General features: G+C 55.3%; 1 protein-coding gene across 1 annotated transcript in view; it reads right to left on the bottom strand.

The window, feature by feature from the left end:
- The window catches only part of KCNAB1 (potassium voltage-gated channel subfamily A regulatory beta subunit 1), a 58,967-nt gene extending 47,405 nt beyond the window's left edge, over positions 1-11,562 (bottom strand). The window contains exon 1 of the mRNA XM_057383427.1: positions 11,272-11,562. Within this exon, the coding sequence (XP_057239410.1) occupies positions 11,272-11,486 (215 nt within the window). The 5' untranslated portion in view covers positions 11,487-11,562. The remainder of the gene's footprint in view (positions 1-11,271) is intronic.
- Between the last annotated feature and the right edge of the window lie 312 nt (positions 11,563-11,874).

The following is an 11,874-nucleotide window of genomic DNA, read 5'->3' as shown; positions in this document are numbered from 1 at the left end:
CAGGGTGACACGGCGGGGACACTCCTGGTGGCAGTGAGGAGCGGTCAGACGGGCAGCTGGCAGCCTGCCAAGGCCACCCACCACCCCGTGACAGCGCCAAGAGCTTCTGACGGTGCCTTTTCTGACAGCTGCGGTTCCTTTTCTGACGGCTCATTAACAGGTACCCAGCGCATTCCTTTGAGGATGGAAAGCATTAAATCCCGACACAGACTGTTACTTTATGATATTTTCCCAAAGAGGATTAACAGTTAATCACGCAGAACTCCCAGCTGTGAGTGTTCTCCTTGGACTCACCCTCAAGCAGGGATTTGGGGGTGCAGGACCCCTTGGAGAGTTTTGGAGCCTGGCTTTGTGTTTCAGAGCCCAAAGCAGGGTGGACACCCCTGGCATTGTCCCCTCTCTGATGGCCTCACACCCTCCCGAGGGCTGTGTTCCCTCTGTCCTGCACATCTCTGAGAGCTGTCCCTGCTGCCCGATCTGCCCAACGCTGTCACTTGGCCCTGGGGATGAGCCCGGGTCACTGTCACCCAGCTCCCGGCCACCAGAGATGAGCCCGGGTCACTGTCACCCAGCTCCCGGCCACCAGAGATGAGCCCGGGTCACTGTCACCCAGCTCCCGGCCACCAGGGATGAGCCCGGGTCACTGTCACCCAGCTCCTGGCCACCAGAGATGAGCCCAGGTCACTGTCACCAAGCTCCCGGCCACCATGCCCACTGCCAGGGCTGCCCATGGCCCGGGTGCCACAGGGGAGGGGACACAGGGACAGTCACGTCCTGCACAGCACATCCCACGGARCATCTTACCTCAAGCTGCTTAGCTTTGGAGGGGTTACAGTCTCTCCACTGAATTTGTATTTAAATATGGGATTTATTTCATTTCCCYGAGCACGATAATCACTTCTAGAGTAAAACGTTGGAGTAACATAATTCTGTATGATGAAAATCCTGAGCTTATAGAGGAGGAGGTACGTGACAGCCCTGGCAGAGGACTCGGCTGCCAGCCTGTGGCCAGGTCCCTGTGACACCTCAACCCCACCAAACTGCTGTGACAAGAGGCCCGTGCACATTTCCCCCTGAGCAAGGCACCAATCTCTCATTAAATAACTCGCTCAAAATGCTTCATCAAACAAATCCGCTTTAACACAGCTGCTTTGAGCACCSTGCGACCCGCCAGCCCTCTGTCCTGGAGCCACCACCGCCACCAAGAGCCACCAGAGCCACAGGGASSGGGCTGWGGGGAGGGCGAGCCCGGGAGCGGCGCTGGGGATCCCACACCACACCCAGGACCTTGCAGGGCCAGGATGATGAACACCCTGCGGTGAGCAGGATGGAAACCTCCAAAAAGGRAAAAATGCTTTCTCCAGCCGCGGTGGGATCCCTGCGGGGCTGGAAGGGTCGTGGGGCCGAGCACAGTCCGGGGTGAGGGAGGAGCCCTTCCCGGTGCTCCTGCTCCAGGGTCAGCCGGCAGCGCGGCTCTGGCTGCAGCCAGAGGCACAGAGATGCTTCTGCAGCCCAAAATACGGACACGAATCAAGGTCCTGCAGTCTGGGCTGGGTGGAACATCGTGAGCTGCTGCAGCCCTGGCCCAGCGCGGCCGGAGCTAAGCACGCTGCTCGCTCCTTCTTTATTTCCCATTTCACCTTCCAGCGGAGCTCCTTTCAAATACGATGCCAGGCCTGGCTGGACATTGTGCTCCTCACGGCAGCACTCACAGGCTGCTCACCCTCCCTGGGACGGGGTGAGCTTCAAGGCTCCCTCCAACCAAAGCAGTCTGTGATTCCAGCAATCCAGGTCACCGGTGACGATGCCAACCCAGCCTGTCTGAGCTCTTTGACTGAAATTCTTCCCTGTGGAGAGAGGGAATTTAGCAGCAGACATGGAGCAGGGCTGATGGCAGATGRGGTGATGGCTGCCCYGTCCCTGGCAGTGCCCCAGGCCAGGCTGGACRGGACTGRGAGCAGCCTGGGACAGGGGAAGGTGTCCCTGCCCRTGGCARGGGGTGKAACAGGAYRGAYTYACRGTCTCTTCCAACCCAAACCATTCTGGGATTTTGTGATCAATGTCACAAGTGTTCCCTCTGCTCYCTTTGGCCTCCCCATGGCCAGAGCAGCCCCAGGAGAGGAGGAGATGCAGCAGAACAGAACAGTCAGCGCTTCCAGGCTAGAAACACATCAAAAATATGGTTTCAGCCTTCACGGAGAGAGCTTTAACCATGTTGGACACTCAGACATGCTCAGGGGGACGTTGCATGCAATGCCCTTGGATGRGCCAGAGTCAGGAGGCTGCAGGGAAGCTCTGAAAATGCAGCTGGCGGTGCCATGAGGGCAGGATCCTGCTCCAGAAACCCTTGGGAGCTTTTCCACCCGAAAAAATGCCCTTCTTTATTTCATTCAACAGCCCAGGTCCGGCTACAGCCGCCCCATTCTGTCCCCAGCCCACAGTCCCATTCCCCAAACCCAGCACAGACCCTGCAGGCAGCAGCCCCTCTCCAGGACCGGCCTTCCCGAGGTTCATCTCCATGCACTGCCACAAATCCCGATGTTCAGAGTCCCCCCGTGGCTCTGCCGCAGCGCAGCGGGACGCGCTCGGGACCATTCCCCGTTATGTCCCAATAAAAGTTTCATTGGGCCGTAAGGGCTGTGATGATAAACAGCCGCTCAGYCGCTCCCTCCCTCCCCGGAGCTGTTCGGAACAGGTTTCCAGCGCGGATAATTCCCGAGGATTGCGGCGCCTCGTTACATCCCGCTAAATGGGGCTGATCCGGACACGGGTGAGATCAGGAGCGCTGCCCCGGAGCTGTTGCGGGGAGCGGCTCCCGGCAGGGCTGCCCTGGCGTTAATCCCAATTAAGAACCGGGCAGATGCTCCGGCTCGGCCGAGGAGGGGTCCTGTCCGGACCCCGCTGCCATGTGCGGCTCTTTGGGGCGATCTACGCCCGCCGGGAATGGCTCTTTTTGATAACGCTGCTGGAAGCTGGGCGAGGAAATGAGCTGCAGAACAAAAGCTCGGCGCTTATCGAGCCCACAGCCATCACATTTCCGCTGGTTTCACATCAAAAACTCCATTTGCATTTGTAATTGCACTTGAGGAAAACCGATCAGAATTCCTATTAAACGGTTTTTAGTTAAAAGGCGTCGYTCGGGCAGGTTTTGAGCCGGGCTGGGGGCAGTGCCCAGCCCGGGGTTCCTCTGATGGCACAAGAGATCCGTCACCACCTCCGGGACCGGCGGCGTTTCCGAGGGCTCCATCCACCCAAAGCTGGACCAAATCCGGGAGCGGGACAGCTCCGAGCCAGGCGGCTCTGCCAGCAGTAAACCAGTACCGAAAAAAACCCCAGTACCGGAAAAAACCCAGTACCGGAAAAAAACCCAGTACCGGAAAAAAACCCAGTACCGGAAAAAAACCCAGTACCGGAAAAAAACCCAGTACCGGAAAAGCTGCGGCTGCCCTGGCAGTGCCCGAGGCCAGGCTGGACATTGGGGATGGAGCACCCTGGGACAGTGGGACGGGATGGGATGGGATGGGATATGGGATGGGATGGGATGGGATGGGATATGGGATGGGATGGGATATGGGATGGGATGGGATGGGATGGGATATGGGATGGGATGGGATGGGATGGGATATGGGATGGGATGGGATGGGATATGGGATGATATTGAAGGTCACTCGCAACCCAAACCAGTGCGGGATTCTGGCTTCCCTAAATCCCTGGGCAAACTGCCATCTAACTCCCAATTCCCCGGGGGTCCAAGGCCAGCCCCACCCCGGGTGTGGGAGCCCCACGGGAGCCCCCAGCCCCGAGGGAGCCGCTGAGGAGCTCTGCACTGGCAGCTCTGGCAATATTAATAAATCATCTCTGCATCCAGCAGGAAAGGATCAATAGTGGGAGCCAGCACGGAGCTCTCTGTGCCTGACACCGAGGGCGGAACTCATCGGTGCCCAATCCAATTACTCGGCCGCGTGTCCCCGCCGAGAGAAATCCCAGCCCCCTCCCCTCGGTGCCTGCTGCCCATCAGCTGCTGGATCCCCGCTCCAAAGCAGGTAATTTAATTTTCCCGTGCTATCTATTCCACTGCTCAGCTGACTGCAGGCCGGTGCCTCACATGAAGGGCTCCAGAAATCACCATTATATTAATGTATCGTGCTACACTGAGCACTTAATGGTCTTTAAGGTCCCTTCCAGCTGAAGCCGTTCTGTGGTTCTGTGATTAAACACGATGAAAACACTCAGAGCTGCACGGAGCTCCACTCACGGTACAAGAGGGTTTTTTTTTTTTGTGATGCCCCTGGGACCCCTGCCATGGAATCCTGTTCTGAGCATCCATCCCAGTGCAGAGGAGCATCCCCGGCAGCAGCAGGACCCTCTGGCACTCGGGACTCTTGTGCCAGCTCGTGAGAAAAGAAATGCTTTTCCCTTTTGCAACCCTCGAGTTCTAGGCTGTGCACACACAAAACGCAGATTTTCGCTGTGTGCTTCGCATCACCTGATGGATAAATGTATTCCAAATAAAGCTCAGCCCAAGCTGTGTTCCTCCAGCTTGGCTGTGCRTGTTGAATTGTGATTTTGGGCAATTGTGTACAGTGCTACATCAAATCTCACCCAAGCATTGCTTGTAACAGCTAAGAGCTCCAAATTAGCTTGCACGGCRAAATGCTGCAGAGGTGCTGGGTTTGRTCTGGAWCACACACACACAGCTCAGAGCTGCYTTTTYGGGGACACTGGAACAATTGTGGAGCAGTAACTCCCGATTCTTGGAGATTGACAGGCAGAGGGTCAGAACCAAGACAGTCTACAGCAGATKGTGTTGTTTGGGGAATTCTTTTCCAATGGATACCCCTTCAGAAAACCTCCCCCTCTCGCGGGAACCCTCAGCTTTCACCTCCTCCTCCTCCARCCAACGCAGGACTTGGCCCCTCTGAGCAGCTCAGTGAAAGCCGAGTGTCTCCATCAGTCATTATCTTACATAAGTCACCACTGCATAATAAGCACTATTAAAAATATCACCTTCCCAAATAGCATTTTTCAAAGAAGAATTTTAATTCTTCTCCTGAGAGTCTGTCTTTCAGCTGCACCAGCATTTCTAATTATTAAAGTGAGTGACACAGAGTACAAATCCCATCAGCTGCATCCAGCAAACCTGGCACGAGACCYTGCTCCCTGCTCCGAGGCAAAACTCTTCACCCTGACCAGCATCCCAAAAAAGCGAGGCCCCTGCTGGAATTAATCACGGAGGAGAATTAGCACATCAGCCAGGACAATGCCATTTGCTGAAATCCAGCAGATTACAAAGGAACCATCTCCAGCCCCATTAATTTTAATGCATCCTTTTCCCACTGCCAGCCTCCTCTTCGGGGAAGGGATTCGCCAAAACCTGCTGCATCAGCACTTCCACTGCCACTCAGCTCCCAGCCCACACTRCTGCTTGAAAATCAGCATTTCGGGGCTTCTGGGATCGGCTTTTTACCTGAGCAGGTGCAGGCAGAGCACTCTGCTACCAGCCCAGAGCCAGGGCTGCGGTCACTCTTCAGCTCCCTCATTTTCCTTTGCTCTTTTCACTTCCAGGACTCTCTGCAAAGGCTTTTAACTTTTTTTAAACTTTCTTTTGGCCCACAAGGCAACAGCACGATGTACCTTAGAGCAGCACAATGTCGTAGGATGAGCTGGGTTGGAAGGACCTCAATGCCCAYCCAGTGCCACCCCKGCCATGGCAGGGACACSTCCCACTGTCCCAGGCTGCTCCAGCCCCAATGTCCAGCCTGGCCTCGGGCACTGCCAGGGATCCAGGGSCAATGTCATTTCAGTAAATCAAGTGCAAGGCACTGTCAAGCCTTCAGGTGACCTCCAGCCACGGCCAAACGCTTCCAAGGCAGGGATTTCTGCATTTCCCAGGCCAGTGCTGGCCGGGCAAGTAGTCCCTGAACTCTGGGCACATCCCAAACACCGAACAGCCACTTTCGCACTGGAACGGCGCCCATTTAATTAACAAAAAGATTTGCAAGAGGATCATTACTTACTGCCAAATGCATAACCGCTCATTAGGCCCTCAGGGGAAATGAATAATTACTCCTGCAATCTACAGATTGTGCCTTTTTCTGCAGCGAGAAACGGTTCCATCTCCCCAGCTGGGGTGGGAAACCGAGGGCAGGGGGGAACCTGACCCAGCAGCGGCTGGAGCACGGGGAGCAGCCCCCYAAGAGCCTCATCCTGCTCTTTGGGCTCTCCAAGGATCCCCACGAGCTCCACAAACACTCCGGGAAAGCAGCAACTGCGCCACCGGAATGATGGAAACGCTGTGCTGGCTTCTGGAGCCTTTCTGGCGCAGGGATGCAGCCAGCAGCTATGAGAGCACACTGAAAACAAGGCAGAAAAGGCTTATCAGGGAGTCACAGGTCTGCGCAGGCGGGTTATCCACGGGAGAGCTGCCTTTCACCCAGCGGCCCCACAGCCCTCCCACCCCACGGGGAGAGGCAGGAATAGAGGGGTGCTCACCTCAGCGTGGGGAAAAACACAGACGGATACACAGCAGGGGGTTTGGACTGGCTTAAAGCGTGAAAAGAAGAGTTCTGGTGCAAAGATGGGCGCAAAGAACAGCCCCGCCGAGCTCCCCCCGAGCCACGCCCGCCTGCCGTGCCAGGCACAGGCGGCATCGCCGGGGCACCGAGGCTGGTGACACGGGGACCTCTCTCCCCTGGCACTGAGCCTTGCCACAGCCCGGATTTATCATCATTTCCGGAAGGATGCAGCCCTGAAATAAATCTGGAAGCYACGAGAGGAGGTTTTGCCGGTATTTCCCCAAATTCAGCTCCTGCTCAGCAGTTTGTGTCGATCCCTTCCTCAGAAATCCCAAAGTCAGCCCAAAGACTCCCCCATAAAACCTCCTTTAACCAGGAGCACGTGGCCTGAGTTTTATCCCAGGGCACAGAGTGCAGACTTCAAACCTGTCTATAAATACACAGAAACACCGAAATTTCCACGCCAGCCCCGCCGAGRGCCCCGCTGTGCCCCGGGGGAGCCGCAGGAATCTCAGCAGCAGCCCCGGCCCGAGGAGCTGCGATGGAGCAGCATCTGCCAGCCCAGGCGGGGACCGGGACAGGGGCAGAAGGTGTGGGAGAAATCAGAGAATGTGCGAATTCCTGCTGGGCAGCGGCTGGAGCAGCTCGGGGTCAGCTGGGATTGACTGCAGGGCTGGGGAATGCGAGGGCAAAGTCTGCTCTGTCCTCCCCACAAAGCCAAAGAAAGGGGAATAAAATAACCCTGGAGGTGCCAGCACACCGAGCCTGAGCTTGTGAGGACCTAGGGACTCATCGTGGGATGGATGGTTTGGGTTGGAAGGGACCTCAAAGCTCCTCCAGTTCCTGCTGTGGGCATGGAGAGGACCCTACAAAAATAACAGAAACCCCGAGSAGCTGAAATCATTAGGACAAAGGACAGACGTGGGGATGTGTCCCGGCACCACTGCACCAGGTAGCTGCTGTGTTGTCTGAACAGACTGAAAACGACTGAAAACCCAGTTAGGGCATGTGACACTGACTTAAAAGAAGGGCACAGCTGGATGCAGCTCTGTGGATCAATCTGCACAGGAAACAGGGAGAACATTAAGGCTGTAAGATATATCCCAATAAATATAATGCAGCAGCACTCTGGATGGAGCAGATGAGGACAGGATTACAGCATGGGATTACGCGACCCCATCAAGAGCCCTCCAATATTTTGCCATCTAAAGATTAGATATTCTAAAGCTTCAATGCAAAAAATAACCCTCACTAAGGAAGGCTGGAAAAGCAGCTCTGGRAAAGGGATCATTCCCAAATTCCCCTTTCTGGGGTAGCTCTGTGKGGGTATGAGAGGGCTGAAGAGGGGGCTCGGGGTTGAATCCCCCCTTGGTGTTGAACACCTTGGATGGCCTCATCTGTTACCTGACAACACCCTCAACCTGCTGGTGCTTTCAGCACTCACACCATCACCCCGTGCAGGGGAGCTCCCCARTTCCATCACAAGAGGCTGGGAAAGGGTCTCCTGTGTCCAAACCTGGCCCAGTTCCTGTGTTGTGGAAGACGGTGAGTGAGTGGCTACAGGCTGTTCCTGATTTAAACACATCTGTAATCCCTKTCCATCATCTTTTCCCTAAGCCAAAAGCCTGTTTAATCCTGTGCAGGGACAATCCCACCCCTGGGACCCTTCTCCTTCCCATATCCTGGTTTGCTGAACCCATTGGAAATGGAACGGGCAGCACCRGCCAAGGGTTTGGGTGTCAGCTCCTCACATTTCCCATCGCCATCAGGAAAGGAAAAAGAGGGTGAAAAAAGGGGAAAGCAAACATCCTGCTGAGGGCTACCTGCTGGCCACTCTTTGTACAAAAGCTTCAGTATCRCAATCCCAAATTCCCAGGTTTGAATTTGCTGTTTAACCAAAGGAAGCACGGCAAGAGGRCAGCTCTGTCCCAGGACTCAGGGAYTCGGGGGGTGCCTGCAGGACACGGGGGGCTCACACCAGGTGAGGGGGCTTGGCCAGGGGTTTGTGCTGTGGGAAGAATTCCCCCTCCTGGAACAGAACCTTAACTAATCTAAAATAGACCAAACAGGCATCCAAACCCCAGCATGGGTTAATGCAGCAGCTCCTCGGGGCTCTGTGACCTCCATAAATTCTCTCCACCCCAACATTTGCCGGCAGCACGTTCTGCAGAGCTGCCTGGGTGCTCTCACAGACACATATCCATGGATAAGATTTCCCCCCCAGGCCCTCTGAGCGCAGCTGCCCGAGCTCACAGACCCTGCTGGAATCAGGAGGGAGAAGAACGTTGGGAGGTTTCACAGTCAGAGCTTCCCAGAGCGAGGACAGACCTTGAGCCCCAGCACAGCATGYGTGAAAAGGAGCCGTGCCATGAACACCTCGTTGTTAATAAAACACCAAATTTGCTTTGTAAATGGTGTTKCAGTTGAGAGAAATCCTGCTGTCATCAGAAACGAGCCAAGCTCACGCACTGCTGCACTTCAGGGTCTTCTGTAATAGCTGTACTGAACACTGGCTGAAGCAATGAAAGGGAAAAGAACTGATCAGCCTATAAATGAACCAGCTTGTAAGTGTTTTGTAAGTGTTTCTTGTTCACAATTCATTACTTCCCACATGTAATTGAATAAATCTCAAAAAAAAGGAGGTTCTGTTGTGCTGGCTTGTGGAGAGCTGAAGAAACATCTGGGAGGCAAAACAAGAAGGAGAAGAGAAAATGTCCAAGCTCACAGCCAGAGGAGAAGAGCCCCTGTCCTTCTGGAAGAGGAAATTCCCTCTGGAAAGCAGCCGGAGCACCCCCTGCCCGAAGCAGAGCCCTCACACAGCCCCTCTCCCACGGGATAAATCTCCGGGATCCCTGGGAACRCAGTCAGTTCTGGCTGCTTCTGTCAGCTCTGACAAATGGACACACTTACAACGGACAGGGGCTCCAATCCATCAGCTTCAACAGAAATTAGGCACATGCTTTRTTTGGCCATGACTGATGGCTCTGCTGGCTGAGGATACCCCCAGAGCGAGCCAAGAAACAGCGGTGGCTGCAGGTGGGTGCAGGGAGCCCTGAGCCACAGCCACAGCCTGGGCAGCCCCAGCTACCCCACACCAGCCCCAGAATCTCTCATTTATTGCATTTTCCTAGGGCATAAAAGCTCTGTCTCCATCCAGTCTAACCCTACAGAAATGTTCTCCCCCAGCTCTCTGCAGGTTTCTCCCCGGGCTGGGCACGTTTTGGTGCAGCAGAACTCAGAGATGGGCGTTGCTGTTGGTTTTTGAGTGATGCCTGTTGGGCCAGGATCTGTTCCTGCACCAGGGCTTTGCAGGACAATCTGTGCAGGACACTTCAGACGGGATCACAACCCTCGATGGGAACACTGCGTGCCTGCAGCCAAGCTCCTCGGGGAGGACACGAGCTTTGAACGGTGTCTGCATGGACCAACGGCATGGAAAAGGCAGAATCAAGAGAAACGAGACAAACAGTGATTTTTGTGTGGCTACTGACACCRGCCTTTTCAAACACAACTGCAATGTGGGACTGGGATCATCTCAAGGAGCAATGGAATTTCTCATTACAGGGTGACAGGGTTCCAGGGCAGAAGCCCCGGTTAATGAGAGGATCTCTCTGAGGGACAGCAGCGCTCCTGCTAACCCAGGGATTACTCTGCCATGGCTCTGCTCCGGGCACAGCATCCCTGGGATGCCTTCAGACATCCCATCCCATTCGGACACTGTCCCGTTTCACCCCCCAGCACTGAGGGCTCAGTTCTCTCTCTTTTCCAGGCTGTGGAACCCCAGCTTGCTCCAAGCATGCCCAGACAGCACTGGCAGCACGGTGGCACAAAGCCCTTTGCCATTTCTCCCAGTCCTGACTCCAGAGCTGCTCTTTCACAGCCCTGCTCTTCCCTGGACATTGTGTCCAAACACCAACAAAYTTCCCCATCCAGCACTGAAAGCTGGGACACAACTGTGCTGGATCCATAAAAATACCAGCACGGTGTCTTATTTCAGTTTTAAGCTCAGAGCAGCCACGGGCAAAGATCAACCTCGTGGGAAAGCAAATATTTCAAAGAAAATTTGCTTTTATTAGAAGCACAGAGAACTTGTTGACTTTCCACACAGGATGCCATCCTTTTGAAGTGAACTTCTTCAGAAGCAAAGCTCAGTGATGATTGCTGCAGCAAGCAGAGTTATGTCTCCTTCACCCTCCAGCCCCAGTCACACCCCCTGTCCCCAGGCTGTCCCAGCTCCCTGCATGGATGATGCTCTTTCCCTTGGACACTCTTTCTAAATCCATGTATTTCCCAGCCTGAACCCAGCCAGGGTTTTGGGCTCTCTGTCCATTTGCTCCATAATGAGGGCAGAGGATTTAGGGTTCAGGGCCTGAGCTGGGAAATTCAGTGAGATTTTCCCCATGCTGGAAATGTCCAAGGCCAGGCTGGACAGGGCTTGGAGCAGCCTGGGACAGTGGAAGGTGTCCATGGCAGGGCTGAGATGAGATGGACTTTTAGATCCCTTCCAACCCAAACCATTCCGTGGTTCTGTGATTCATGTCAGAAGTTTCAAACTCAGASTTTTAAGAGAAGAGGTCATATGCATTCAGCTTCATTCAAAGTCACCCTGATTCTCTCAGTGCTCAGAAAAATCAGAGAAGTTCCTGAAGCAGCCACGGGGCTCAGACGCTGCCAGCCCACCCAGAGGTGTCCCCAGCTCCCTCCCTGAGCCCTGCCCTGCCCGGCTTTAGGGATCAGCCCCAGCAGAGCCCGGTACCTGTAGCGCATTCCCGTGCGGGCTCGGGTGGTGTCGTGCAGGGACAGCCCGTGCAGCTGCAGGAACCTCTCCAGCTCTTTCCTCTGCCGGGCCGGGCTGCTCGCCCCGGGCCAGCCGGCGGCGGGRCAATGCGGCCGCGGCCCCTCGCCCACCCTGCGGCCCCTCGGGCCCTTGGGCGGGGGGATGTCGGCACACGCCGGTTTGTAGAGGTGCATGGTCAGCGGGCAGCGCAGCCCGGAGCCATCCCCGCCCGGCTCCGCGGGGCCCCGCAGGAGCGCAGCGCTGCCGAGCGCCGCTTCTCCCGCACATTCCTTCACTATTGCCACCGGCCCCTTTTAGCCCGTGCCCAGGGTGGATTATGGCCAAGATCAGCAATCTTGTTCATTGCTGAGACCTCTCACGGACTCCAAGGGATAAGGGCTGCTGGTGGGAATAGAGCACTGACCCCATTTCCCAGGTCTTATATTTAGATAACGAGAAATATGCGCTTGGGATTCAATCCAAGGCCAATAAACATGAACCAAATTCTCTCACAGGGTGTATTTCAGGCCCTGGGCTGGCCAGATGAACGCTGCAGGCATCTCCTRCAGMTCATTAGAACAT

This window comes from Malurus melanocephalus, unplaced genomic scaffold (assembly GCF_030028575.1).
Source record: "Malurus melanocephalus ecotype Western Australia unplaced genomic scaffold, MMel_1.1 scaffold_631, whole genome shotgun sequence".
NCBI lineage: Eukaryota > Metazoa > Chordata > Aves > Passeriformes > Maluridae > Malurus > Malurus melanocephalus.
Note: the sequence above shows the minus strand (reverse complement) of the source record. Positions and strands in the feature narration are given on the sequence as shown.